Raw genomic sequence first — 27,776 nt, 5'->3', positions numbered from 1 at the left:
TGCACTGAAAATTGAGGATTTTATTGAAAAATTGACCAATAAAATGTCCTTGTGAAAGTGATACACTGTAACATCCTTTTTCTTTAGCCTTCCTCTAATAAGGAGGAAGTGTCCACACATGGTAGAATAGATTTCTGAAAATGTCCGTATGTTCAGTCTCAAAAGCAAACAGCATCTTTTGGTCTTTATTCTAAGTGGTACAACCAAAAACACTATTAGTGAAGGTGAGTTTAGATTAGACAAAGAACACATGAAATATACAAAAAAAAAATGACATTAGGTTTTCACAATTATAAACTGTCAAAAGAAAATTTGCAGCATTATAGGAAGTTTGTTAATAAAGTTTAAATAATGTAATTAACTTTTAATGAATCAAAATCAACAAGTATATATTTAAAAAATGAACTTTTTGAATATATTATGCTTCAACTTAAGGTAGGTTTCCAGCACAGATTTATATCCACAGTTGTACTATCTGATAAAAATTGCTAGGTATCCATCAATTGCAGTTTAAAACTTAAATAAGGAGACAAAACATCAGCTGCTTGGAAAGAAAGATTATTCCCTTTGCCACAAGTTAAAGCAATAATTTGGAAGACCAGTAAAACTGAGTTTGGTTAAGGAAGAGCTCAGGGGGTTTCTTTTTTAAAAGATCCCATATTTATGCCTACCAATACACTTTGCTTGGTTTCTAAGAGGACATACGGTACTTCAGAGAAGTTTCAAAAGCCTCAAAGAAAAGTCAAGTTCATGTATACTTTTGCATCAGTCTAAAATATTTAGAATGCTACTTCCTTTACACTCTTGCTTCCTACAGATGTTATATCCAACAATGACCTATAAGCATGCAAGAGGCACTTAACCTATAATCTGGCCTCTTTCTGGTTCTTCTATTGCGATACTTTAGCACAGTTTGCATGAATGCTGCTTCACAATACACCCCCCCACCCTGCTTTCCCAATACCCTTGTGAGATAAAAAAATCCTTGAGAAAGATTCAAATGTTCTCCAGGACACAGTAATAATGCCCAACTGAAGTTCCTAGCTGTGACACTGCTATGTCAGAAAATATAAGTGCTTAACTACTAAGTGCCAAATAATTTGGATTCATTTATCTCTACTCTTCTTTAATAACAAAGTATCAAAATCTCAGATCCAAGACTTCCTAATCCAGCGGTAAACTCTTGGGAATATTACTGCGGGCATGGAGCTCCCTTTACTGAGGTTTTTTTTTCCCCAGAGTCAATGTACAACATTCCTATTGCATGGGTTGCTAAACTACCTCAATTGACATACCAGGAGCTTGATGCATACCAGAGATCTGCTTGTATATGCATCTGCTTGCAGACGTTTCGCCAGCAACAATGGGTGCTGCTTCTTCCTGAAAATCCACTACTGGAACAAAACTAAACTCCCTTTATGTAGCTACAATTTTTTTTAATGGGATGAAATACAACATAAACTGAAATCTTTAAAGTAGGGGTGTAACAGAATAACATTGCTCTGAAATCACTTCTGTCCTCCAAAATGGTGCAGCACCTCTACCCGGTTTAAGCCCTTCTTCACAGAAGGACACAAGGTTGTGACTTGAACAGCACAAAGTTCATTGTTTTTTGTTACCGTGAAAGGAGACCCACTTGCTAGACATTAGTCTGACAGTTCATGGGCTAACATTTATTTTTGTAGAACTCGATGAAAAACAACTTTGGCATTATTTATCCAGTAATTTTACATATGTAGGAGATGACCAATTGCATATTTCCACAGTTTAGTGGCCATCACCTATCAAGCCCATACCACACACCATTCATTGGTGTGAGAACAGCATTGTAAATATCATTTTAAGCATCTCAGCTGTTTTATGAAATACTCCCAGGATGGGTAACATGAAGTGTCAAGCACCTTCAAATCCAATGTCTCCTACAGAAATTATCTGGCAGGGGAAACGCCATGATTTTTTTATATATATAAAAAATATTGACAAAACAGCTCTGCCTTCAAAGTTCATTTTCTATTTACAGGCAGACAATATCCTCTGACAGTGGATACTGGTAGTGAAATGGAACTTTCCACAATATGGCAGCTACAATGATATACTAAGCCAGCAGAACTGTCAGTCTTCACTGTCAACATCACTCAGGATTGAAGCTTTAAACAAATTTACAGTATTTGTTGAATTGGGCCCAACATTTGGGCCCCTATTTTAGGTCATGAAGATTTTTTTTCTCGTGAGTTTCCTCTCTGCACACTGCAACAGTACAAAGCTATAGGACATGGGAATATGCTTGAAACCTTTTTCCTGGCAAAGGTTATGTGGCTCATGAGTCTGGTTTTACTGTGCACTGTGACTCACCTCGGCCCATTTGACATTCCAAGTTATCACCAGCACTGGGTGTGTTAACTAGCATAGTGGCTTAAGTCTGAAAGTGACTTGAGCAGTTTCCAAAAGAAGAAAAAAATGACTAGACTGCACAAAGAATATACCTTTGAAAATATTTACATTTCTGTACATTTACACATCACTGGAAGCTAATAAGCCTTGGAATACAAATGAACATAGTACTGACAATTCTGGACACATTCTTTCCAGTAGAGCAAAAAAGGCTAGTTTCTCTTCAAGTTTCATACAGTGGAACCATATGAAGATTCTAATTTTTTTTATTAAAAAAACAACAACCCTTCTGAATAAAAATGAACATTCTTCTTTCTGTAGCTACCCATGCTGGAAATACCTTAATTATTCTTGTACTTTCATTTTTGTACTCTCCATCCCCAATCTATTGCAATCCCTATTCACATCTAGGTTTGCACTTTGGGAAATGAAAGCGTAAACCAAGATTATTGTAGTAATATATTCAATATATTCCCAAATACTACTGGATAACAAATACAAGTTTAGTAGGTTTGATGGGCAGCTTTTATGGCTCTGAGGAACCCAAAAGAATGTCAGCGATTCAACCTGTGGGCTGTTTAATAATCTCCAAGCATGCTCTCCAACGAACACAGCAAGGACATTTCCAACCAGCTTGGGTGGGGAGGGCAGAGGGGATATCTGCAGATTTATATAAGATTAGTAACAACTTTCACTGGAGAAATGATAGGTTGCCGGCGGGGGGGGGGGGAGAATATGAATAGCACCACAATGAATTGCACTAAGGTGCTAAAGGAGGTACCTTATTCCCTGCAGAGTGAAGGCTCTAATTCTGACACGTATTGCAGTAAATGAATGCAACTGTTTAAATGCTTACCATTTGGTTCATTCGTCTGCAGAAAATCAATTCCTTCTACTATATGCTCAATTTACTGAACAAATATTACAGAATTTACAATATATGAAAACAAAGCTCCAAGGAAGGTTATAAGAGCAGCTTAAGTAAGATGGGTATTTTAAAGGGCTAATAGCCAGGTAAGACATTTTAGTTCTTTATGCTAATGGTCCAAGGGTGCTTTTATTACCGAGAAACGTAAAAAAATTAAGAACAAATTACAGTCCTTATAGCTGTTATGTAAGTTTTCGGGGGGGGGGGGCAGGGGGAACTTACTGAGGTGCCAGGCTATCATGCTTGCAGGTCTTGATGTATAAATGCATGTGACACAGCAGGAGACCAGCTTTCGTTTAGACACTAGGTGGATGCTTGCTATATGGTACAACTGACTGAGATTCACGGTGTGTTCCCTTTCTGGTTTCATTTTAGCGAGTTCTGTCCCTTCGTACTTCACCCACTTTTAGACAGATGTCTGGGGGCTACCTGCATCCTCTCTCTCCCTGTCTCCTTGTGGCATGCTGGTATTTTTTTTTTATTTACTGCTAACTTTCCAGTTAAGTTAGAGATCAGGAAAGCGGCTAGGGTCCTCCTTGTAGTCATCAGGAATAGTGAAGATGGATTCATCAAACTCATCATAGCGAAACTCCTGAAAAGTCACAGTGGCTGTGATTGTTGGAAATACAGGTATATCTAGGAAGAACAGAGCAAAGGATTGAGAGGTTAGAAAAGGCACAATGGAAAAGGGCATTTCTGTGGCAGAAAAGGATTCACCAGCCCACTTGCTCAACTTCCTGGTAATCTGTCTGGAACAGCGTGTCAGAGAAGGGGCTGGAGGCAGAGTTTACAGCGGTTCTGGTCCTTTCTGGAGGGATATGTGTAAATTGTTTTTAACTTATTGTAAAGTAGCTTGAGATTGCTTGCCCTAAAGGGCAGAGTGAAAATATATTTTAAAAAATCTTCATTGTCCAACTCTGTTCACACTTCTAGCAAATACTTGCACTCCTCACTGTTCTCATTTGTTAAGAAAAGAGCACAATGTTAGCCTCCAACCACGTTAAAGCACTGACAAACTCGGTGTAACTCTGTACCATCATAACACAGCAGATCCCTGGGCACTGACTGTGTGACTTATGTGTTTTCTATGACACCCAGTAAGCTTCTGCAGAAACTTTGGGTAGCAGGCAGACAAATTTTGTTCACAAGGGCTGACATCTTGAAAACTGAATCATTGCTTGTGGTGTATGTTGATCCCATTTTTGGATTTTGGATAAATAGTTCTGCAGGTTTTTGTATATTTGGGAAAACCTACTAGCCTGCTTTATCAGAGGGGACAAGGCCCTAAGATATTAAACCACGTTTGCCTCTCTTGTGAAATGCTGACTGTCTCCAGCCTTACTCTATTGCCACACTTCTCATTGGCCAAAATTCACTAGTTTTGAAGTAAGGCTATGAAGAAAGCAAGTGATTTTCATCAGAGACTATGGGCATGCAGAAAAGGGTTAATATCCCTTCCATATACACTGTATCTCCAAATGCTAAATGTGTTTCCTACGTTGCCCTCATGCAATAACTTCACTTTCTATTATTGTGTACTTTCCACTCAGTACACTATGAAATGGCATGCTAGTTTCACTCCAGGATCTGACTATCTTCCTGCTAAAGCCTGAGTGACAGCCCACTGCATTTCTCACCACAAAGTTTAAAAGGCTTTTAAATACAATCCATGTTCTTGGCAGGGCAGACAGTCCCTTTTAATTGATGAAATACACTTCGACAGCTCACCTAACTTTACAGGAAAACCCGGTGGTAGTTTCATCTGCACAAACTCCCGCAGTTTGTTAAAGTGCTTGAAGGGTGCAATTACTTCTAAAACATTCAATAACCTGGGGGGGAAACACACACATGTAACAATTTCATCTCTTAGCAGCTTTAGGATTTACCCACACACTCCTAATCAGTGCACTGTAAGAAAAAGAGGTGTCATCTCAGCAAATCACTGCAAACTGAGCCAAGACACATGCTGAGGGAAAGACGCTATTGTTCATGCCCACTGATTCAAATCAAGTAATTACACTGAACCATTTTTGTTAGCACAATGCAGGTTAAGCAAGAGTAAGCTAAATAGTCCGGCATAACTTTGGTCCAATGCAGCTCAGAGACAGTCACAACTGAGCATTCAAACTGCAGTGAGCTTCAAATGACTTGGTAGGAGGATTTCCAGACTGTTTCTCCTTTGGGTAAAACTGAGTTTTAGCACTCATTTATTTTCTGTTAGGTGAGTTTTAAATCTCAGGATTTCAATAGGTTTCGAAACTAAAACTTATTAAGAACTCCAGTAGTAAAGTGTCAAGCTTAAAACAAGCTTCCTTTTGAATCATAACAGGAAGAATCTTCCAAAATTCCAGTTTAGGAACTTTTCTTTATAGATGTCGGAAAACTTCCCATCAGGGCACACAAATAATAAAAGATCTGGAAAAGCATCACACTTCAAAAATTAGACATTTCCAAATCACTATATATTCCAAATATCTCTCATTAATTTTTTTCACATCATCTCCTCCACAGCATCTATGTAAGTGGCTAACTTATTCAGATCATAAGTAGAGCGAATGTACTAGTATGGGTACACTGCTGAAAGGATTCAGAACCCAACATGTTGCTTACAAGGCCTCCAGTGCCCATTCTTGCAGGGGTTCATTAACTTCCATAATTTCAACCCCACCCTTACGATTCCTATTCCTTGTCCCACAATCCTCCTAGCCAAAGTTCAACCTCCTTCACCCCAGATTTTTCTTCTACTTGAAAAAGTTGCCAAAACATGGAAAGCTCTTTGGCTCTTAGATGCAGAATAAATCATACACACTTCATTTTTTTTATATAGATTTGAGAACAGAATACAGAGGACTTGAGACGTCTGGATAAAATCTGAGAACTTTACGTTTAAGAATATTGGAGAAACTACAAAAAAATTGGATCATTGTAGAGGTGAACCTATGGCAGGCAACATGTTTTCCCATTTATTCTATGACAATGTATTATACCGCAGTCTTTGGAACAAGCAAAATTTTATACATATCAGCGTATTTTAGCTAAATCACATGCCCTTTCACAAACTTTTGTAGTGGACAGTTTGAGACTTACGATTCAATTCCTAGAGGAAATTCTTGGCTCATGGCTATTGTGGCTTTAAATGTTTTCTTGCTTTCTTTGCAGACCAGTTCCCTACCCAAATGAGGTGCTCTAAGTTAAAGAAAATAAAAATTAAAACCTCCCTAGAGACATAATTTATAAAAACAATAAGAAATTGGAATGCATTTCTCTTGTGCAGGAAAACAAGTTGACAGAAGTTGTTTAATGATGCCTGGAAGAGTTCAGATAGCAAAAACTGCCAAAGCAGGCAAGCTGCCCAGGCACTAACAGATTAAAGCAACTGAATAGAAGTCTGTAGAAAAGAGAAATATATAAATATACATACACACTTTGGCCGTATGATTTCACACAGTTAAGAATCTAGGACTAGGATCTAAAGAGCTATTCAGATGAGCCCAAAGGGAATTTGTCTTTTGACTTTGAAGAGGAAACCCTCATACTGTTTCAAAAACATTTTGCAAGTGTGGCATGGAGCCCAATGGTCATGATAACTAGTTTAACAGTTATTTCCATACTGGCCATTGGACACTAAAATGGAAATAGTGTGGAAGCCTTAAAAAGGGGGAGAGAGAGAGAAGGAATAGATACCAGCATGTTACTTTCTAATTTCTGTAATCAAACAACTTCTGCTGGACCAATGTGTGAGTATGGAAGAAATTCATACTGAAACAGACTGTCTTCCTTCAGTGCAATTTTGTTTAGAAACTTAGAACTGTTCTTTAATATTTACATTTAAACTTGTACATTTGGGATTGGATCCAGAGTTATCTTTCCACAAAGAGAAGGGCTCCCTCAAATCTTGGAAGGAAGTGAGATCCAGCAAAAAGTCTCATTAGAGTTCACTCTTCCTCATGAAGCCAACAGTGCCCTGTCCCGTGGTGGGATAATGTTTGGGTGTCTCCCACTCTCCAGAGCATCTTCCCATGGGGCTGTGGGAGGGTGGGAGGAATTGGCAAAAATGCCTCCCCCATCCTCTCCAGTTGGAGATGCTGCTGGAAAGCTGGAGCTAACCCTCTGAATAGTGTTAAGAAAGATATCACATTCCAAAATTTACAAGTAAGGACAAGCTGAGGCACCCGAAAAATATCCAGTCATCCAAAGCTCTCCAAGTCCATCAATATTAGAGACTTGTCATCTTGTGTTTAGTCAAGCCTTCATGACCATTTCACCCCAAACCCATGGAAGTCCAAAATGAAGAGACCACTTCTGATTTGGTCAAGCATGTGAAAAAGTAAAAACAATGAGGCATATATAATCAGTTTAAGATGTTATTAAAACAAATACAATATCATGAGTTGAGGGTTAAACAGCAGTGTTGTCACAGTTAAAATCTAGGATAAAAAAGCCTTTGATTTGATGCCACTAATACTGACCAAATTTGAGATAGCTGCTTTAGTTCTAGTAATGACAATAAGATTATGTGCATGGAATAGGAGTTTCATTCAACAGCATTCTGACATGCATATCCCAGTCTACACACATTATCAAATCATCCTTCAAAAGCTGTTTGCTATAGGGTGCGGAACGCTGCTTTTCACGAAACCATTTGGAGCTCAGGAGTAGTTTCATGGATCTCTGGATAAGTAGATCTTATCATACTACTTTTCTTCAAGATAAATCACACCAAATATAAAGGACGTATCTGATTCCCATGAGAAAGGGACTGATTTTACACCATTGAAATCAATGGGACCTAAACGCATTGGGGTCAGTCTGTACAATCTAAAACCTGTGTGTGCAACTTTAAGCAGACATTTCTATTTTCAAATTAATAAGGCTTTACTGCAGCAATAGGAAGAATGGTTTCATATATTCATCTTTGTTCTCAATTCTATACTAAACATTTCAAATGAGTACCTATGAGGTGAGCCAAGGACAGCACCTTATGCAATAAATTTGGATGCCATGGCTGGTTTCATAGATAATTAAATTTCACAGATGTGCACTTTTAAACCCCAATAAAGGCCCAGAGCAGATGATATTTGATTTGATTGAAAAGATACTTTCATTGCAGAAATTGCTTGTATGCATCCAATGAAAATAAACTAATATATAAAACTAAATATATTAAAAAACACGATTTTAATAAAAAAGCTTGAAAAATAGAAGGTTTTGATTCCCTGTAATTATTATTGTATTATTGAATTTATACGGCTGGCATCTGTCTTTCTCGGGAGACAATGGAAAAGTGTGCCTTCGGGGGTGAAGGCATATTTATATAATGTTTATATCTTGCCTTTTCCCCAGACCAAGACTCAAGGCAGCTTGCAGATAATATATGAAAAGCTAAAAACATAGAAGAGTACAGTGGTACCTCGGGTTAAGTACTTAATTCGTTCCGGAGGTCCGTTCTTAACCTGAAACTGTTCTTAACCTGAAGCACCACTTTAGCTAATGGGGCCTCCTGCTGCTGCCGCGCCGCCAGAGCACAATTTCTGTTCTCATCCTGAAGCAAAGTTCTTGACCTGAAGCACTATTTCTGGGTTAGCGGAGTGTGTAACCTGAAGCGTATGTAACCTGAGGTACCACTGTAATGCCAAATAAAATGCACATGTAGGATTTAACCCAGAAATTACAGACACTATGGGCTTCGGCTCATGGAAGGGACCCTGATTCAGTCAAAACTCATGCCTGGTGAAAAGAAAAGGTAACATTCACCAGTTCCTCCTTCCCACTGAAGCCTGCAGCGCCACCTCCTAGAACAGGGGTCAGCAAACTAAGACCCCTGAGCCAGATCAGGCCCACTTGGGTCCTAAATCCGGCCTGTGCCGCAAAGCCGGAACCCACTGCAAAGCCGAGACTCCCGGCGATGGTGGCGGTGGCTCTGCCACTCAAACGCCTGGTTTACCTCAGCTGCGTTTGATTGGCAGAGACGTCCCCCGTGCCACACTGAGGTAAACTAGGCACAGCGCTTGATTGGTAAAGCCTCCACCACTCGGCCTCTTCCTCTTATCGCCATCGCCGGGAATCTCAGCTTCGTGGCGGGTTCCGGCTTCATGGCATGGCCTCTTACTCCTGCCACCGCCGCCCTGGTGCTCCTGTGGGCCAGAGCGCGGAGCAGACAAGCTCACTCTGCCTACCCACGAGAAGCGATGGTGGGGAGGACGACTACTTGCCCCCCTTGCTTCTTCTTCCAGCTCCCCCACCCCAGGTGCTGCTTCTCCGGCCCGCCACAAGGTCTGAGGGATAGTGGACCAGCCCACAGCTAAGGTCCTCCTGGGCGACATTTCACAGGACAAAGGGAAAGGAGGAATCGGTGAAAAATAATCTCCCTCCTCCCAGTGGAGTGTCTCGTGAAAAGAACTCAATTCATGCCAAGCCCTGATCCAAACCCTTATGTTTTGAAAACGACATTAAGTATATACATAGCAGCGGCTATATACACACACTATATGTATTTAATACTCACTTTCCATTTTCAGCAGATATGTACTCCTCCCATGTAATTGTGTTTGGTGGAGGTGGAGTAAGAGACTGCCTCCTGACAGGCTGTTAAAGAAAACAAATGGGAATTATTTGTAAATCAAAGCACTTTACTACTTAGTAGGCTACCATCATCTCGTCTAAAAGAATATCTGTGTCTCATGCTTCCTCCAACATTTGCCAATCTGAAGAAGAGTAAATTGGGGCTAATCCAAAATTAGAACACTGCACTCCTGACAAATGAACAGCAACCAATCATTTAGACATGAAACAGAAATATACACATGTTAGCATGTCTGAAGAGCTGCGTAAAAAAATGTAAGCATTTCTTAAGGATAGCCACCTGCAAAAGAAATACTTTTTGTCTCCCCCAGATAAATCACAAGCATCAATACAAGAGCAAACCTTGGCTATAACTCCTGGACTGTCTGGAACAAGACAAACCATGTGCCTAGGTTTGGCTGTAATGCTAAGCCAGACCATGGCTTAAGCTCTAGCTGGTGTGGCAGCCAGAGGACTGGGAGTGGACCGAAGTGGTCACGATTTCTGCTGTGAGTACCTGCACACTTGCACATTCACACTCAGCAATGGCTTGGCTTAGCATTACATGTGAACTAGGCCAGCAAAAGGCCATCTGTTGTTAAATGTTCAATTTAAACAGAACTTTTAACTGTACCTCAAAATTTTGTTCCATCAAGTTTCCACCTTTACTCAAGCTTTCCATAATAGCCTTGTTTCGAAGAATATCTTCCTCACTGAGATGTTCCCGTCTTTTCCTTGATTCTAAGACAAGTCCATTAACCAGGTAGAAGTCTGCCAAAAAGTTTCCTACCCTTTCCTGCAAACACACAAAAAATAAAACACATGAAGTATTTGAGCCAAAATGCAAAACTTCTACTGAAACTCATCTAGTCTTTTCATTTGTTGTCTACCTGCCAACTGCTTATGTTCTTAACCCTAATGTCACATTTTCATATATTTCACTCGCTTTTCTTATAACCCTAACATTTAACATCCTCCCTTCTCCCAATCCGGATGACTGGGAAAGCAAAACTGACAGCCTATATGTTTGTCCCACATTTCACCTGCCTTGCAGGCGTCTTCCCTGGGGTACACTAGCACAGGATGGATGGATGTCTTAAAATAGTTATTAAAAAGTCTTACTGTTTTATCTTCTCGAAAAAGCCATCCTGTTTGGGCACGTGTGAAGGTGATTGATTTGGTTGATAATGTTGCTGAATAAATATCGCTGCTCATCAAAATGTCAACTTCCTCCTCTGTTTCCATCTCAGATTCCTGAAAGAAAGCAAGAATATTAATTGTGGTTTGGGTTTTTTCCAAATTGTTTAAACAGATTTGTTATCCTCTCCCTGTCCAATTTCTGCCTGAAATAAATAGAAGCCTTCCAGTAATTATTCCATTAGGTAGCAGCCTTAACCACTGTGAGTATGAGTACACCATATCTCCCACTGATACACATTCTCAGGTACAAGATTACTCTCCATTTGATTTCAGCTTCTTTCTAAAGCTACACATTCACATGTTGCCTTTGGAAACCTTCCGCGTAAAGTAGTCTTCTGCAGCCTTCTGATTTCTCAGACCCTAGATGTACATCGTATTACTGTCACTGCTACATAAGTAATAAATATATTTTGGGAGGACATTAGCAATCTATATGGGAAAGGAGTTTAATATTGTTTGCAGCAGAACTGTTAAGCAACTAGGTATCCTGCAAAGCAATACTAAACATAAGAGAAAAAACGGCAGTGGAATTACAGCCCTCCTCCGTACATGTCTACTGTGTTCAATGGAAGCGTTCCCAAGTAAGGGCACAGAGGACTGCAGCCTTACATGTCTCATACCAGACTGACAATATCTTGCAACTACCTTGTACACTTTTTAAGCAAGTCATTTATTTGGTGCACAAAACAGCAGGAAACATATTTTGCTTTGTTTTTGAGTAACATTGTGAAAGATTTTACTAGGGGTGCTGCAGCTTACCTCGTGATGTATTCGCTGGTAAACTTTTTGTTCGTTGTCTAAAACTACAAAGGATTCAGAGGGTGCAGCATCACCGTTGAAAATGAAGCTCAAGTCCCCTCGTTGGCACTTCATGTCAGTAAAATCTATGAGTGTTGTGTCAAGCCTGGGGGAGGGGGGAACATTCCAATACTTCAGCTGATCCAGAATATTAGTTCACAAAATTGTACTAATAACCAGTGAGATTTGATTATTTTTTTTAGAAGCAAGATTTGAAACAGAGATCAGCCCTGTTTGGGTGTGCTATCTGTGTGCAAAGGCAACATACAAGCAGGGATGAGTGTGCTAAGATCTGCCCCCTGCATCACTCTGCCCATCACCCTCCAAAAGAAGAGGGTGAGGTAGGAAGAAGGGAGCCTCCTCTACTCATGGAGTAAACTTACTACTCATGGAGTAGACTCATGGAGTAATTTAGAACCCTGCAGAACTGGGGTCGCGTACAACCCTCGGAATGACTTTTATCCATCCACTGAATGGGGTGGGCTAAAATGTGACAGAAGGCAGCAAAAACTGTGTGGCTACCTTCAGCGAGAAGAGCTTCTGCTCACAGAAGATGCCTCTACCCAATTTTCAGCAATCATTTCTCTTGCCTGCTTTCCCCACAGCATCCTGTGCTAGAGCCCAGCGAGGTCTCCTGACTGCTGGGAGAGGCAGAGATGAGGTAGCTCACTCCCTTCCATGCGCATTTCATTGCATACAACCCAAAATATACAACAAGATCTTGTCCTATCAAATCTTTTGAGTCTCTGCCAAAAGAAAAGAGAAAATATTCCTACAACAGAGAACTTCTGCCACTACTACTATACAAGTTCTGTTCAGAGAATTCTAGTGAATTCACAAGATCAGAGCAGATAAGTCTGAGAAGTTTAGCTTTAGCAGAAGAACAAACTTGCTGATGGTACATGTCTGAATAGGGAATTCCTGTATATGAAAAATTCTCCACACACAGTACAATAAGGTGAATTTTAACAGCTAACAGTAGTGCTGAAATCTCACTCAGTTAAGAAGGTAGTGCAAAATTTCCATTAGATTAAGAATGTAGCCAGACTAAAAAGTTTATTTTGCTTCTTTCAGTATTACACAGAATATATATTCCATTTAATTTAAAAGTTAGCAAGATGTGGAATTTTCCCTTTGACAAAAACCTGCTTAAATAGCAACATCTTTAGTTAAATGGAACCCAAAGTCATCTTGACTTGTTTAGAATCATCCAATCACGTAACAGGCAGCTATGCCAATATTTGGCTACAGGTGTTTGTTTTAGAAGCAGCCATGCAATATTCACAGGATTTAAGGAGACCGTGCTGAAGATGGCCCCTAAGCAAGCACTAGCCTTAAAAAGTCAAATACGTAATTCACAAAGGGGTAGAGCGAGCCACTTTACAGAATAAATCTTATTCATCATTTGTCCAGTTGAGAGCTGAGAACATTAATAGTGAGAGAATCATGACTCTCAACAAAAGGCATTTCATTAATGAGTTAATAGTCAGCTCACACTAACATCACATCACAGCACCTGGAATAAAGCGGCAAAACATGCACAACTCCATTTATCTGGAGATTCCCAATTATGAGCAGGCCAACAATGTAAACACAGCTATGCAGACCACTGGTAACTCTTGTACAGTTGTCTTCTTTAAATAATGTTTTTTTTGTAATAAACTCCAATACTTGTAGAGTTTCTTTAAAGAGTTGGAGCTCATGAGCCCAACTCCACACCAGCAGGGGGCTGCGCAATTTTCCCTCTTAGTTGCAACTCCTTACACTATGTTAGATGCCACTCTGCACGGCAACGTTTTGGAACATTAAGGTGACTGCAAAGGAAACACAGATCAAAAGGCTCTGTGAATGGGCAGTGCATGGCCTCTACATCTTATGCTCCTCACCCACATCACAACAGGGTATGAAATTTGGAAATGCATGAAGACATTGGCAATAGAATTAAAACTCAATATTTTAACATCATTACATTTAGTACAGTCCAGGGATGGGTAATTTGTAGTCCTTCAGATGTTGTTAACTACAACTCACATCAACCCCAGTAAGCATGGTTAGCAGTAAAGGATCATGGGAGTCGAATTCCAGTAGCATCTGGAGGGCCATAGGTTTCCCATCCCCAGTGTAACCCTTCAAAGGTGAAGACTATTCTTACCTGATATTTATACCTTGTTTGTATATTTTACATGCATCAGAAGGCAGGATTCGGGAAAGTAAAGGCACTGCATTTAGGGTAAAAACGACACCCTGTTACCATTAATGTCCTTCTAATGTATCCATTCAGCATACAGCACACAAAATAAAAACTATCAACCAAATCATATATAAACACATCCAACAAAGCAACTAAAACAGAGCCATATGTAAAGCTATTAATCATGATAGCTGTATAGTGCACCCATTGCCCACAGGCACCTTTCCTCCAAATACCAGTCACTGCGGATTAACAACATGAGAGGCCTATTGCTCCATGCCCTGCTTATTGGGTTCCTAGAGGTATCTGGTTGACCACTGTGGAAAGAAGGATGCTGGATTAGACAGGCCTTCAGTCTGATCCAGCAGCTCCACTAGAATTGAAGCCGATAGAACTGTAACTAATTTAAAGAACGTAATCTCTTCCACCAAAGAGTGGGAAAACACATTTCAGGGCATGTAGGAAAAATCCACAAAAATTACATTTTCCTTCTATCTGCAGGAATCACCCAGCCATGAGTCCCCATGGGATCAGAGTCCCATCTGTGAACAGAAAGAACCTTTCGATTTGTGGAAGATGTCTGGATCAAACTCCAACCATGTTTGTGCTTTTGCATAACTATCTACAAGAAGTTTAGTGTCTGTTCTGGAGAAATAAGTATTTAGACTGGATAGCTCAGTTGGCAGAGCACAATACTCTGAATCTCAGGGTCATGGACAAAAAGATTCCTGCATTGCAGGGAGTTGGACTAGATGACGCTCGTGACCCCTTCCAACTCTACAACTATGATTTCCATAAAAATCTTTAAAATCTTACCCCAACTTTGAAAATCCCAGTGAAGTTCAAGATAGAAGTCACCTAGCTGAAGAGAAAGAGAATTTCTGTTAAATGTTAAGAAACTGATGACTACTTTCATGTCCACCCACCCAGGAAATGCTAGAAACCATAACTTTCATTTGGCCATGCTAAACTTTGGGGTAAGTGTGTATTAACTGAAGATTTGATTTGCACACCTTTCACATTAACAGCTTTTTAAAAGAAGAAGAAGAAGAAGAAGAAGAAGAAGAAGAAGAAGAAGAAGAAGAGTAAATTAGTCTTACTTGTTTTATCTACGGAAGTACAGAAGTAACATGATCCAAATAACAGCTCAAACTATACAATATCTGAATCAACCTAACCTTGCAATCAGATATAATGTATAAATTCTATTACTACAACTACAACAGCTTGGCTTCTTAAAAATGATTTTTCAAATAATAACTATTTTTTTAGCAATACATTTCTCCTTTGAAAGCAGTCAGTGTAGGTGACAATTTTTGATAGCTGCTCCTAACTGAGAGTTTATGTTTGTAGAAAACGTCCTTCTGTGCAAGATAATAATTGCTATATGAAGCCATTCTTCTGAAGAACTAGTTATTTATCAACCATGAAATGCTAGCTAAGCTAAACAACTTTGACCCAGATCAACAAAATGAGGAACCTGTGGCACCTCTTAAAGTACATGGGTGAGGGATACCTAGAAGCAGCTAATGTAGCTGGAGAACGCATGATATAACAGAAAAACTTGCTTTGAATTGGAGGCACTGAGTTTATGTACCCAGTTTATGTACAAAGTTCTAAAACAGGCCTTCTCTGTCCATGGGAATTAGCATGACAAATGGAAACTGTGCAAATGCAGTTTTTCCTTCCCTCAAATGGAAACTGTCTCTCTCCTTATATCAATAATTATGGTATGTTAGGAACTGATCTCTGGCTCACAGTTTAAATGCTATTCAAATATTTTAACATATTTACAACAGCTTCCAATTTCACTGGAACTTCAAAATGCAGAAGCTACATGTAAATGAAGCATTATTAACCCAGCTTGACTTTAAAACCAAAATAGAAATGGAATTTTTTTCCCAGTGAAGCTTAATTTTTAAAATCACAATTACGATCCACAGCAGAGACTTAACACTAAAACTCTACACCCGGAATTTAGAACATACAACCCATAGGCCATATCTAGTCACCAAGCCCTTTCTCTGAGTAGGGAAGATGTCGCTGCTGCAAGGTAAGTCACCTGCAGGTCAGTCATTCTAAGACACAGACTAGCAAGCAATATGCAATTCAGCCAGCAATTCCCAGAAATAAAGGCCTGTGTTGAGTTTTTTGCACTTAATGAAGACACAATGACAATCACACACAAATTGTCTGCAAAGTAATGACTCCATAATCTCCAATGTGGGTGGAAAAATCCTTACAAACTTACCTCTTTCAGAGCTTTTAATAACCGAGGTCGCTTTTCCTCAACACTTTCCCTAGACTGTTGTTTCAGTTTCCTTAGAAGTGCTGTAACTAAAAAAATATACTGTAAGTCCAATGTAAAGGCAATCATGTTAAGCATCCACTAAGCTGGGAGCTGCCTTTACCTTTTGTAATGGCTGGTGGCAAAAGAGAAATCAGCATCAATTGCAGGGCCACCTCTACTGCCGGCAGAGAAGCAGCGTCGGCATCAGCACCAATTACAGGTGAGATCTTGCTGAAATCGCGCAAGATCTTGCACCCTCCGCAAGATTTCACATAATTTTGGATGATACCGGTGCTGCTTCTGCAGCAGGGTGCCCATGGGGCTGCCACTTGGGGGCTTCTGCCACCTGAGACAGCCGCCATAGTCTGCCTAATGGCAGAGGCGGCTCTGGTCAATTAGTAGCTTTTCGAGCTTTTCATTACTTAAGCAGTGTTGTCAATAAATAAAACAAATTCAATCAAGTAAACCGACAACAGTAAGCCATATACTACCATTCAGAGACAAATATACAAAGCTTTCATAGGGGCAAGTGAAAGATCTCTGAATACCAGGTGTTTCAGTGTTACTGAAAGTGTGATCTAATCAGTAATCTGGATCGGAGATCACTGGGAGTCTCATAAACATGCACAAAGCCAACATGTGTGCTTTTCCTGAGAGTGCCTTTTGGAAATGAAGCAGTTACAGCAATGTTGTTTCTTCTTCAAAACCTCTGGCATACAATTCCCAGACTGTTTTCTGAAGGAATTTATACAGCAATTTGGGGTTTCTGTAAGGGAGTTTTCATTAAGACATTTCCAAATTCAGATACAAACATGCTCCTCTCAGCTTTGACCATAATGCTAATGCTCCTTATGCTTAAAATAATCCCTCATTTAAGTTCTGGAGCTGTACATCAACACACCATTGATCAGGCACACTCAACTGCTAACCTACAGCGTAACATTTGATATGCTATATTCTATTGTACTTGTATATAATTAAATGAATAAATCACCCATCCTGAACATTATATGTAAGTAGCAATGCAAAAGTTGTAAAAACAGCTTTGGAACGTTACATGTAATAAATAAAAAATTGATACGTACGTTATATTAAGCAAGAGTAGCTTGCATTTTAAATCAAACTCTCAGTAATTTGTGCCAAATAAAACTAAAAGTTTATATTTGAACTGAAAATGATATTCATTAGTCATGAAAGACTTTATCTTTACGAAAGCTCGAGAAGCAAGGTAAATCAAGCAAGTCAGGTTTTTATAATTTGGGAACATTTCAGTTGAGAAGCAGGATAATGTAGCACCACCACACTGCCTTCTTAAAGAATGAGAACTCCGAACAGCATAGATTTCAACACTTGTTGGTTGACTAACTCCTACCTAACAACAACAAAAGTGCAATGCTGCTCTTGATATAGTCATACTTATTGCTAGTACCAGTGTAAACCTTAAACTATTATTATGACCAGGGATAATAGATGAATGAGGAGAGCTCCTGTGAGCAATTCCTGATCTAATAACCATAGTTAAGTGGTAGACAGCTTTATCTCTGCATCTATGCTAGTACTGGCATTGTTGTTGTTTCAATTTATTAACTGCCTTTCACTATGAGGTCCCAGGGAGGGCTATAGCAATTTAAAATACAGTAATAAAAACAGAAAATTGGGGCTTAAATCATTTAAGGCTTGAATAACTAATATGAGGAGCTTGAGCTGGGCCTGGAATTAACCTGGACAATCTGCGGCAAAGCCTAACATGAGCACTGGCCTTTAAAAATTATCTCAAGATTAGGTGTTCATGATCTGCACATTTCAATCACAATCTGCAGTAAGCTGATTTTAATGACTAAATGGATTTCCTGTATTTATGTCCAGACAACCAGAGTGACAGTTTCTTACTCATTTGTCTATCTCCATAGCTGATGGCTTCTGCGAGAGGACTCCATCCCTGAGCATTTTTCACTTTCACAGGAGCATTGTGGGCCAAAAGCAGGTGGGCACATTCTATAACAAAGTATGAGACAATAATTATTTTCCAAATAAGACCATCAGATTGCTTCTCTGTGGAGCCACTTACCATTTGAAAAAAATACTGATGTAAACAAGTTTTGAACTTACTGAAGTTTGAGCAGCACATAAAATCAAGCTAACCAATGACCTATTTTGCATTTGAAACCATTTATGTAGCATTTGGTGCAAAGCAAAATCTATTGGGTGGTATCTGACTAAGTCATACTCATGGCTAATGTTAAGTGAACATGATTTCAATGGGTCTGTTCTATGACTTAGTTTGCATTCTTAACTATGTCTACTCAGAAGCAAGTCCTATTGAATTCAATGGTGGTTACTCACAGGTTAAGTGGGGTTAGTCTTGCAGCCACAGCTAGATACAACCTAGATAGTTTGAATTGTATCCAAATGATGTCTTTCTGCTGACAGAAGTCTCTGATCCAATAGAGGCTTCGATCAGCAGGACAGGGAGGCAGACAATTCCCAGAGTCCCCTGAGTAGCTATCTATCTACACAATCTATTCCTGGGGGTTGGGAGAAAAAGTTAGAATCTGTGGTACTATGATGATTTAGTGATTTATACCTTTAGGAACTATTTTGATTGAGCAAGTCAATCAAAAATATTTAAGAGCAGTTTCACTCCTTATGTATACACAAATAATTATGTTTCTGAGATTAATAGGAAATGGTTCAACAGTCTTGACTGCCATAGAGGAAACCTAACCTGAATCCACCGTACCTAATTAAACAAAGTACACTGAGCTGATGGGATTGTTTGGCGCTGTATCTTAACAAGGCAAACCAAGGAGACCAGTGGAAAATGAGGAATGGAGACAACACTTATGGCTAACAGTTTTAAATTTATTGGGAATTACAAATAACTTTATATCCTATGCTACACTGCTATTCTACTTGAACAAGAAATAAAAGCTGCCTTTTTAAACAAAAAAGTAAACTCAAAACAATTTAAAATGAAACAAATATAAACCTAAAACAAAATGAAAGCCATGGTACACCTGCATCAGCACAACCAGACACTTTCAACTACCCAAACTAAAACAAAACATGCCTCTCCCATATTGATTTCCAATGGTTTGACTTCATCCAGGCGGATGCCAAACAACATAAAAGGCAGTCAAACACATCCCACCCACCAGGGGAAGCCACAATATCTTAAAATAAGATGCTTTGGTACCAAAACCAAATATGGGTGCAAAGGAGAGGAAGGAATCAAATAAACATGAGCAGCACAAAAATCAACAAGAGGATGAGGTAGTGACATTGGCAAAAAAGAAAGAAAGAAAAAAGGACACACAATGCAAATCAGAGGAAAGATAACAGAGCATGTAGTATGAATCTTAAGGATCAGACTGAGAGGGTGAAAGCAGAAAGTGAGAGCTTCTCCCCAGCGGAAATGCTGAAAGAGTGATTAGATTAGTAGGAACAGTCAGAGAAACCTCAGGCATGAAGAGTGTCAGGCACAAGAGGGTAATCAACAGTATCAAAAGCAGTAAAGTCAAGGATAAGTAGAAAAGGGAAGACAAAGCAATTTTGCTGAGGTCATTTGACAATAGGGTACTAAGTGCAGAATACAGATTGTAGTGGATCTAGACAGAGCTGAGCCTCATAGAGTAACCAGTTTGATCCTGGAGTCTGAGGGTAAAGGGTGGAAAGGAAATTAATGGAGAACAACCGATTTCACAGTAAGGAAACAGCAGACGTTAAGTGGGAAAGCACCTGCAGTGTTCTTGTTTCTAGGATCTACTTATCCAAGAATCAATTCCCAGATAATATCTGCTTTCAGTGTTGATGGTTATGACAGCAATGCCTTCAGGATAACAAATGAACTTTCCACTAAAATTACTTAACTGGCAAATGAAGGAATCTTTTTGCCCAATGTTCTTCTGGCTGAGCTATCCCACAGGGTCTGAGCTACAAATTTCTAATAACCTGAGAATTTTCTATCCAACACCTATTTAATACTGAAAAGGCATTTCAGTAACTGGAGAGGCAGAGGGTTAGAAGCTTCCACATCTGCCAGCAATGTACACTGCATTATGTTGCACTGGTAGGACTTGAACAGAGAATGAAGGCGCTTGTGCACCTGCTAGCAGTTAGTTTATCCTCTCTGGAAAAGCCTCTCTCATAGTCCACAGTCCCCTGTTCTACAAAAGCTCTGATAATGGCCTTTGTTGAATTCCTTTAATTTTAAAAGAGGGAACAGTCTTATTCCATTATTAATATTATAGCTTTTAGGACCAATTATTATGACTAGCCTGGTTCCTAACTTGACTGAACATGGCGAAAATGCAATGAAGGCAGCAGCCTTCATTAATTTTTCTGAACTTTTGCAGATAGTTCTGAACAGCATCTCATAGCTTCTCTGCCTACCATACTTTGTTCCAATTTATTTGGAATTTTCTCTTAAGTCACTGCAAGACAAGCAAGGGGTAATACAGGCCCTTTTCTCTGTGCCCCTTCTTATCCCTCACAATAAAGTAATAATGGTAAGGATTCAGGACTGGGCAAGGAAGACATGTGCAGGGAACTCCCCTCTCCATAACCTTCTGAGCAGCTCTTGCCATTCAGAAGCAAAGGGCACTGAAAATCACAAGCGTGACCATGACCCCAGCTCACAGTAAAACAGCACTGGCTGCATTTTCACAATGGGCTCTGTGAAAGAGATGTGTTTCTTCTTCATCCAACTGCAGTTCCCAACAGCCGCCACCACCATGATCTAGGGAAAGCTATGAGAAGGTGAATTCTCCCCTTGTTTGCTCTGTTATTCCATTTTCTATGTTTTGAGAAATATGATCTGGAGGCTCTAGTTGCTACGTTTGATGCTGCATACTTTTTTTTTAAGTGAATATAAATGAAGTCTTACCAACCTTTATGCCCCAGCATCACAGCCAGATGTAAAGGAGTGTTTCCTATTTAAATGAATAAACAAACAAAAAAGATTTTAAATCAGTAATCAGACTGAATAAAACATCAAGTTTCACGCTGATAAATGGTCCTAATATCAATTATGAGTTAAATACAGCAAACCTACTATTGTCAATTTGACAATAATGAATAAGCAGTGTTAAATCACATGACAATTCACTTTGATACATTATCTGCATTGGGTCAATCTTCAGTTTTACTCCTGGGCAATTAAGAGGACAGGAATAATTAAAGAATATTGGAAAGAAAAAGAAAGAAATCAAGTGACATTCCGTCACTCTAAATTAATTAAGGCCTGTAAAGTCTCCAATGTTATCAAAACTGACGGATGTAGGTCACTACACATAAGGGATATATTCTAATAAAAAATTAAACAGCATGTTTTATTTATTCATTGCATAGATCCAGTTTTACAGACAAGGTATGTTATTAAAAGTACCTTAATGAAAACCAGAGAGCTTGAAGTCACTCAAAATACATAATTACTATAAAATATTACAGTAACAGCTTACAGTTATGTAAAAACAGAATTATGAGTATTGTATTGTTGCAATATACTTGAACAGAATTCACACTGGACAGAGAAATCAGCTGCTTCAGAACCTTAACTTTTCTTTTATGGCATTTAAGAAATGCAATGGCTGGAAAAATCAAAGAAGAATGAAAAGGTAAGCAGGACGCTTATACCACCCTAAGGGTGGTATCCAACACTGCACTATGATGAACATACCATCTGCACAAGCATTGTAGATTGCCAGACAGAATTGTCTCCCCGATCCTTCTCTGCATGCCGTTCTTGGGTTTCTGCTGAGCCCCCACCCCCACCCCCGGTTGCACTGGGGGAGGAGAGGCGGGAAATCTCTATTTTACAAGTGATAGTCCTTGAGCAGGGATTCCACCAATGATCACATAAAATAACCTGCCCCCAGTTAATTATATCCATAATAATTGCTGACAGCTTGTATTTGGGTTGCAAAGAGAGCTCTACCTCTCTTTCAAATCAGAACCAGTGAAGATGGTGAAGGTCCTATGTGAGTATCTGGAGGATGGATGGCGGCTAACAGATTGAAGTTGAATCCTGACAAGACAGAAGTACTGTTTTGGGGTGACAGGAGGCAGGAAGGTGTGGAGGACTTCCTGGTCCTGAATAGGGTAACTGTGCCCCTGAAGGACCAGGTGCACAGCCTGGGAGTCATTTTGGACTCACAGCTGTCCATGGAGGCGCAGGTCAATTCTGTGTCCAGGGCAGCTGTTTATCAGCTCTGTCTGGTACGCAGGCTGAGACCCTACCTGCTCGCAGACTGTCTCGCCAGAGTGGTGCATGCTCTAGTTATCTCTCGCTTGGACAACTGCAATGTGCTCTATATGGGGCTACTTTTGAAGGTAACCAACTAATCCAGAATGCAGCATCTAGACTGGTGACTGGGAGTGGCCGCTGAGACCACATAACACTGGTATTGAAAGACCTACATTGGCTCCCAGTACGTTTCCAGGCACAATTAAAAATGTTGGTGTTGACCTTTAAAGCCCTAAACAGCCTCGGTCCAGTATACCTGAAGGAGTGTCTCCACCCCATCGTTCTTCCCGGACACTGAGGTCCAGTGCCAAGGGCCTTCTGGCAGTTCCCTCGCTGCGAGAATCCAAGTTACAGGAAACCAGGCAGAGGGCCTTCTCTGTAGTGGCACCCGCCCTGTGGAACGCCCACCCACCAGATGTCAAAGAGAAGAACAACTACCAGACTTTTAGAAGACATCGGAAGGCAGCCATGTTTAGAGAAGCTTTTAATGTTTAATAGACAATATTTTGTTGGAAGCCGCCCCGAGTGGCTGGGGAAACCCAGGTGGGTGGGGTATAAGTAATATTATTATTATTATTATTATTATTATTATTATTATAACACTTAATCAGAGCAATGGGTTAAAAAACCTTTTGATCACTTTAAAAAGTGCCGCTGATCAATCAGCAGTTTATTAAAATATTGTCTAGTTGTTCATACAAGTTATAAATGACAAGCAACATCTTAGAAGCTGCATTTCCCCTTCTCTCGCATAGGGCGGAATGTCTCTTCTGAAGTGAAACTCACTACAATAGTCATTTGCAACTGACACATTTAACTTACAGGATTTTGATTTTACGCAGTTGACAGCGAGCCAGTTGAATTTGCACAAATTAAATGCATGGAAGGCGGAGAGCTTAAACTTTTAAGTTCTCCACCTTGCTTACCAGGTTCTGGGAGGCTCTGGGAAGATTTCACAGGAACACTGGGGACTACATGTGATCTTGCAAGAGCCACCCAGAGCCCAGTAAGCAAGGCAAAGAGCTTAAACGCTTTCTGCCTTGTTGAGGGGGGCAGAGTTTAAGACCCATTTGATACACCAACTCCGGAAAGTAAGAGTGCTAGCACGGGGGTGGTTCCAAGGGAGTGGTTCAACTACACATTTTTGCACATACACACCACTCCTGGAATATAACCCTCTGTCTCTCTATATATAATCCTTGCACAAGACGTGAGATGCTGTATATAAATAAGAACATATAAACACTTTTCTTTAAGACTATTTTTAGTAATACAGAAACATGCAGATTTAATTACTTGATGAAAATGTACAATAGACTAAAAATCAGGAGCCAGTTTTTGCTGGAATATCATTGTGCACACAGCCTCAGCAGTGCTGATTTGTTTTAACCTAGGGCAGTGTTATAAACATTGCACATGCAGCTCGCTCTCTCTGTGGCTGTCAGATGCTCTAACACACACTAGTACAAGAAGGCAGGTCAGATTCAACCCCATTAAGCCTGGTCTAACCAAAAGGCTAGTCTATCTGATTATCAAGCTTCCTGGACTACAATCCAGTCTTTCTTTTGTTCTGAAACTGTTTTTATTGTGAAGCTTTTGTTCTGAAGGGCAGGTTGAAGTTCATTACAACTCCAACCGATTATTTTTTGGCATCCTGGGGCATAATTTTCTGGGGAAAACTCTAAACAAGAAAATGCATACTGCCTGGTCTTCATTGTAGTACCAATTTGAGCTTTTTACCCAACAGAAAATCACCTTTGTGCATGCAACACTAATGTCTCACAACAAATAAAACTGATCTGTAGAAAACATAACTTGAAAAAAAGAGATAATGCACGTATTTTTGTAAACTAGGATTTTTTTTATAAAAAGAAAGAAAGAAAATCACCTTTGTTTCCCTAGTCCAGGCATAGGCAAACTCGCCCCTCCAGATGTTTTGGGACTACAACTCCCATCATCCCTAGCTAACAGGACCAGTGGTCAGGGATGATGGTAGTCCCAAAACATCTGAAGGGCCGAGTTTGCATATGCCTGCCCTAGTCCCTGTGAGAAATGAGATATGACTGACCAAAGACCTCAAAATGCCAGGGTGCATTTGATGTAAAGGAATAGTTTCTAATCTATGTACTTTGTCCTCAGCTACAATTCAGCTGACTGGATAACCATCCACGGCAGTGTAATTGGATGCTGCTAGTCAGACACAGAATTAAGTGTGTTCTAATGAGGTTCCAATATTATTCTTGGAAATGGATCAAAGCTGTAGTTAATCACACAAAACCTATGCCTACCTTACCATCATGGTGTAAGAAAATGTGCCCATGAATGTGTCACTGCACTGATCTCGCTGGCAGTCTTAACATGGCAGGGAGACAACCTATAACAGTGACAGAAGATAAGCCACCACAATACCAGTATTTGCCCTACTGAAGTAAATGGGGCTGGAACAGCAAGCAATCAAGAGGTTATATTAATACAATCAAGAGGTTATAATCAATCAAGAGATTATAATATTGTATTACTAAACTAATATTGTGGATTTAAACTCAAAATTTGAGATAAATGATAGCTAGTTTCCAATCTTAAATTTAGCTTAGCTCCAAGACACACACTTTGCATTATGACAACTTTTCAACAGAAATGTGTTATTTAGCCACAAACTGAAATAAACAAATACAGAAAATGGTAGCTATGCCCGTTTTTAAAATTAGTTTACAACTTAGTTCTTGCTCACTGGAAATCTTATAATTATTTGGACCAGTTTGAATTAATAATGCTCTATAATAAAAGGCTAATACCTCAATCCTACATCTACTCAGATGTAAATCCCATTGAATTTAGTGAGGCTTACTTTCAGGTAAGTGGATCTAGGACTGAACAATAAATATAACTCTTTCCATTAAGAAAATTCCAGTGGATTGATATGACATTTAGTAAACTACACAAAGTTCTACCAGATAAAAAGATCAAAGTAAAAATAACAAGAAGAATCTCAAAGACTCATAGCAACTTCTCATAGAAATAAATGCAACTAAAATTAAGCATACCCTTTAGATCTAGTAGGTATTAAAAACTGGCTGAAGTACAAATTCATGGCTGTAGGTAAAACTGTAGGTGGCATAACAATTATTCTCCTGGAAAATCAAACCACTGAGTAACAGTGACTAATTTCCAGAAAGGCAGTTTTCTATCTTCAGAAGAGAAATGTTCCTACCACGTGTGGGGAACCTCTGGCTTTCCAGATATTGCTGAACTATAAGTCCCATCATCTCTGGCCACTGGCCATGCTTGCTGGGGTTGGTGGGAGTTGTAGTTCAGAAACATTTAGAGCGCCAAAAGTTCCTCAACCTTGTTTTATATTAAGGTCCTTCCAATGGGCAGAGAGAGAAGAGATTGCATGTACTCCAATATAACTCAGAATACACTGAATTCAACAGGTAGCACTTCCAAGGGTGCATCTAATCGCAGCAGAAGAGCCTCCCCAAATAACACTATTTGCACATTGGGCATCTCTTAGTAAAGGAAGCATTTCTGCTAACAACTATGGTTGACTACAACTGTTTCAGATCAGAAAGTGTTCATTCCTACTTCAGAACTAACATGATACTTCAAAGTATATTATTAGAGTCACACAGGCCTGTACAAGAATCAGAAGCATCACAAATAGGGGGAAAATAACCATGTCTGCACTTTTGATTGGTACATCCACTCAGAGAAAGGAGAGATATTATACACATTAGCTGTTTTGTTTACATGAAAAATTAATTCCTCCGGTTCCGCCTTCAAAGGCAGGAAAATTGTATTCATTCGGCTAGCCAATGACTAAGTGAGTCGTCAACCTTTACTCTAATTTCCACTGGATAAAATAAAAGCATAATATGTTTTTCAAGTTCAGGAAGTACACTGCCCCATCAGCATTCCTGTAGGCAATTTAGAAATCAGCACAGGAGCCAATTCCTCTCTAAAGTGTGTTACACAAGCATACGTGTGTATATACACATACACAGGTCTCATCAGTGTTTCTTATCACAATCCAAAACTGGGATAGCAGTAGTTCTGTCACTTACTCCCTGCTTTTTAAAACACGCTTATTAACATCCCCACCCCCCCCCTCATTAGACAAGACGCTCCAGAAGCCTTTCTGAACTAAAGCTTCTTTACTGGGTCAGGATCGGTTTAGGGCATGAGATGCCCAAGCGTAAAAGCAGACACAGATGCCAAGGGAGGTGAAGAGAGATCTCAGGTCGATCCGCATCTAGGTTAAGGTGATCACGGATAGAGAGGTTTAACCGGTAGCATGCCGGTGCGCAGCCGTCCCCCGCCACTGCAGAAAAGATCGGGTGGGGAGATGCAGTGTCGAAAAACACGTAATAAGGGCAATGACCAGCGGAGGGGAAAACACAAGGCGCCAATAAAGGGGGCGTTAGACACAGCGCGCTGGGGACAAAACGGAGCTCGAGAGACCGGGCAGCAGGATGTCCTTAACTCCGGAGAGGCCCAGGGATGCTCGACCTTCTCCCAGGGTGGCCGGGCGAGCCCTGCCGCTTACCGTGGCTGTCCTTCTGGCCGATGCCCTGCGTGCGGATCAGAGCCGACAGCCGCCTGACGTCCCCCTTGAAGACGCACTCGTGCACGGGGAACTGCGCCGACGGGCCCTTGTCCGGCTCGGCGGCGGCGGTCCCGCCGGTTCCCCCCTTGAGCGGCAGCCGGTGGTGGTTGGTGGTGAAGATGCGGTGGCTCCCGGCGCGGCCGCTTTTGCCGGCCCCCGGCCGGCCCCCGGTGAAGGCTCCCCCGCCGCCGCTGCCTGGCGCGGCCGCCGCCTCTTCCTCTCCGGGCGCCAGCAGGTCCCCGTCCTCCTTGCTGGGCTTGTGGTCCCTGCGCAGCGAGCGCAGCTTCTCTCCGGTCATCGCCAGCGGCGGCCCCGGGCGCTGGGGGGCCCCGGCGGGGAGAAGCGGCGCCGCAGTCGCTGCCGCGGGGGGCTCGACGAGCTCAGAGCCGCGGCGGAGGGTCTCTTCCGGGCTGCAGCATCCCCCCTTCCCGCCGCACACACTCGCCGCCCGCCGCCCAGGGACTCCCCGCAGGCCGAGGGGGCTCCGCGCTCCTTCCGAACCGCCTTCCACCTGCCGCTCCTCTCAGCGGCTAGACCGCGCCGCCATCTTGTCGGAGGGGTCTCGCG

General features: G+C 40.7%; 1 protein-coding gene across 1 annotated transcript; it reads right to left on the bottom strand.

Moving 5' to 3' along the window:
• ANKRD13C (ankyrin repeat domain 13C) lies at positions 1-27,776 on the bottom strand. The gene is made up of 13 exons (XM_083621019.1): positions 27,150-27,776; positions 21,249-21,290; positions 18,250-18,354; positions 16,321-16,406; positions 14,886-14,931; positions 14,031-14,097; positions 11,840-11,984; positions 11,003-11,134; positions 10,515-10,676; positions 9,825-9,904; positions 6,407-6,505; positions 5,048-5,148; positions 1-3,955 (listed from the first exon to the last, which is right to left on the bottom strand). The coding sequence occupies exons 1-13, from the start codon at positions 27,505-27,507 to the stop codon at positions 3,825-3,827; spliced, it is 1,554 nt and encodes a 517-aa protein (XP_083477145.1). The 5' UTR covers positions 27,508-27,776; the 3' UTR covers positions 1-3,824.

Source organism: Podarcis filfolensis, assembly GCF_964270895.1.
Source record: "Podarcis filfolensis genome assembly, chromosome: 6".
NCBI classification, from domain to species: domain Eukaryota; kingdom Metazoa; phylum Chordata; class Lepidosauria; order Squamata; family Lacertidae; genus Podarcis; species Podarcis filfolensis.
This window is presented reverse-complemented; position numbering and strand designations above follow the sequence as displayed.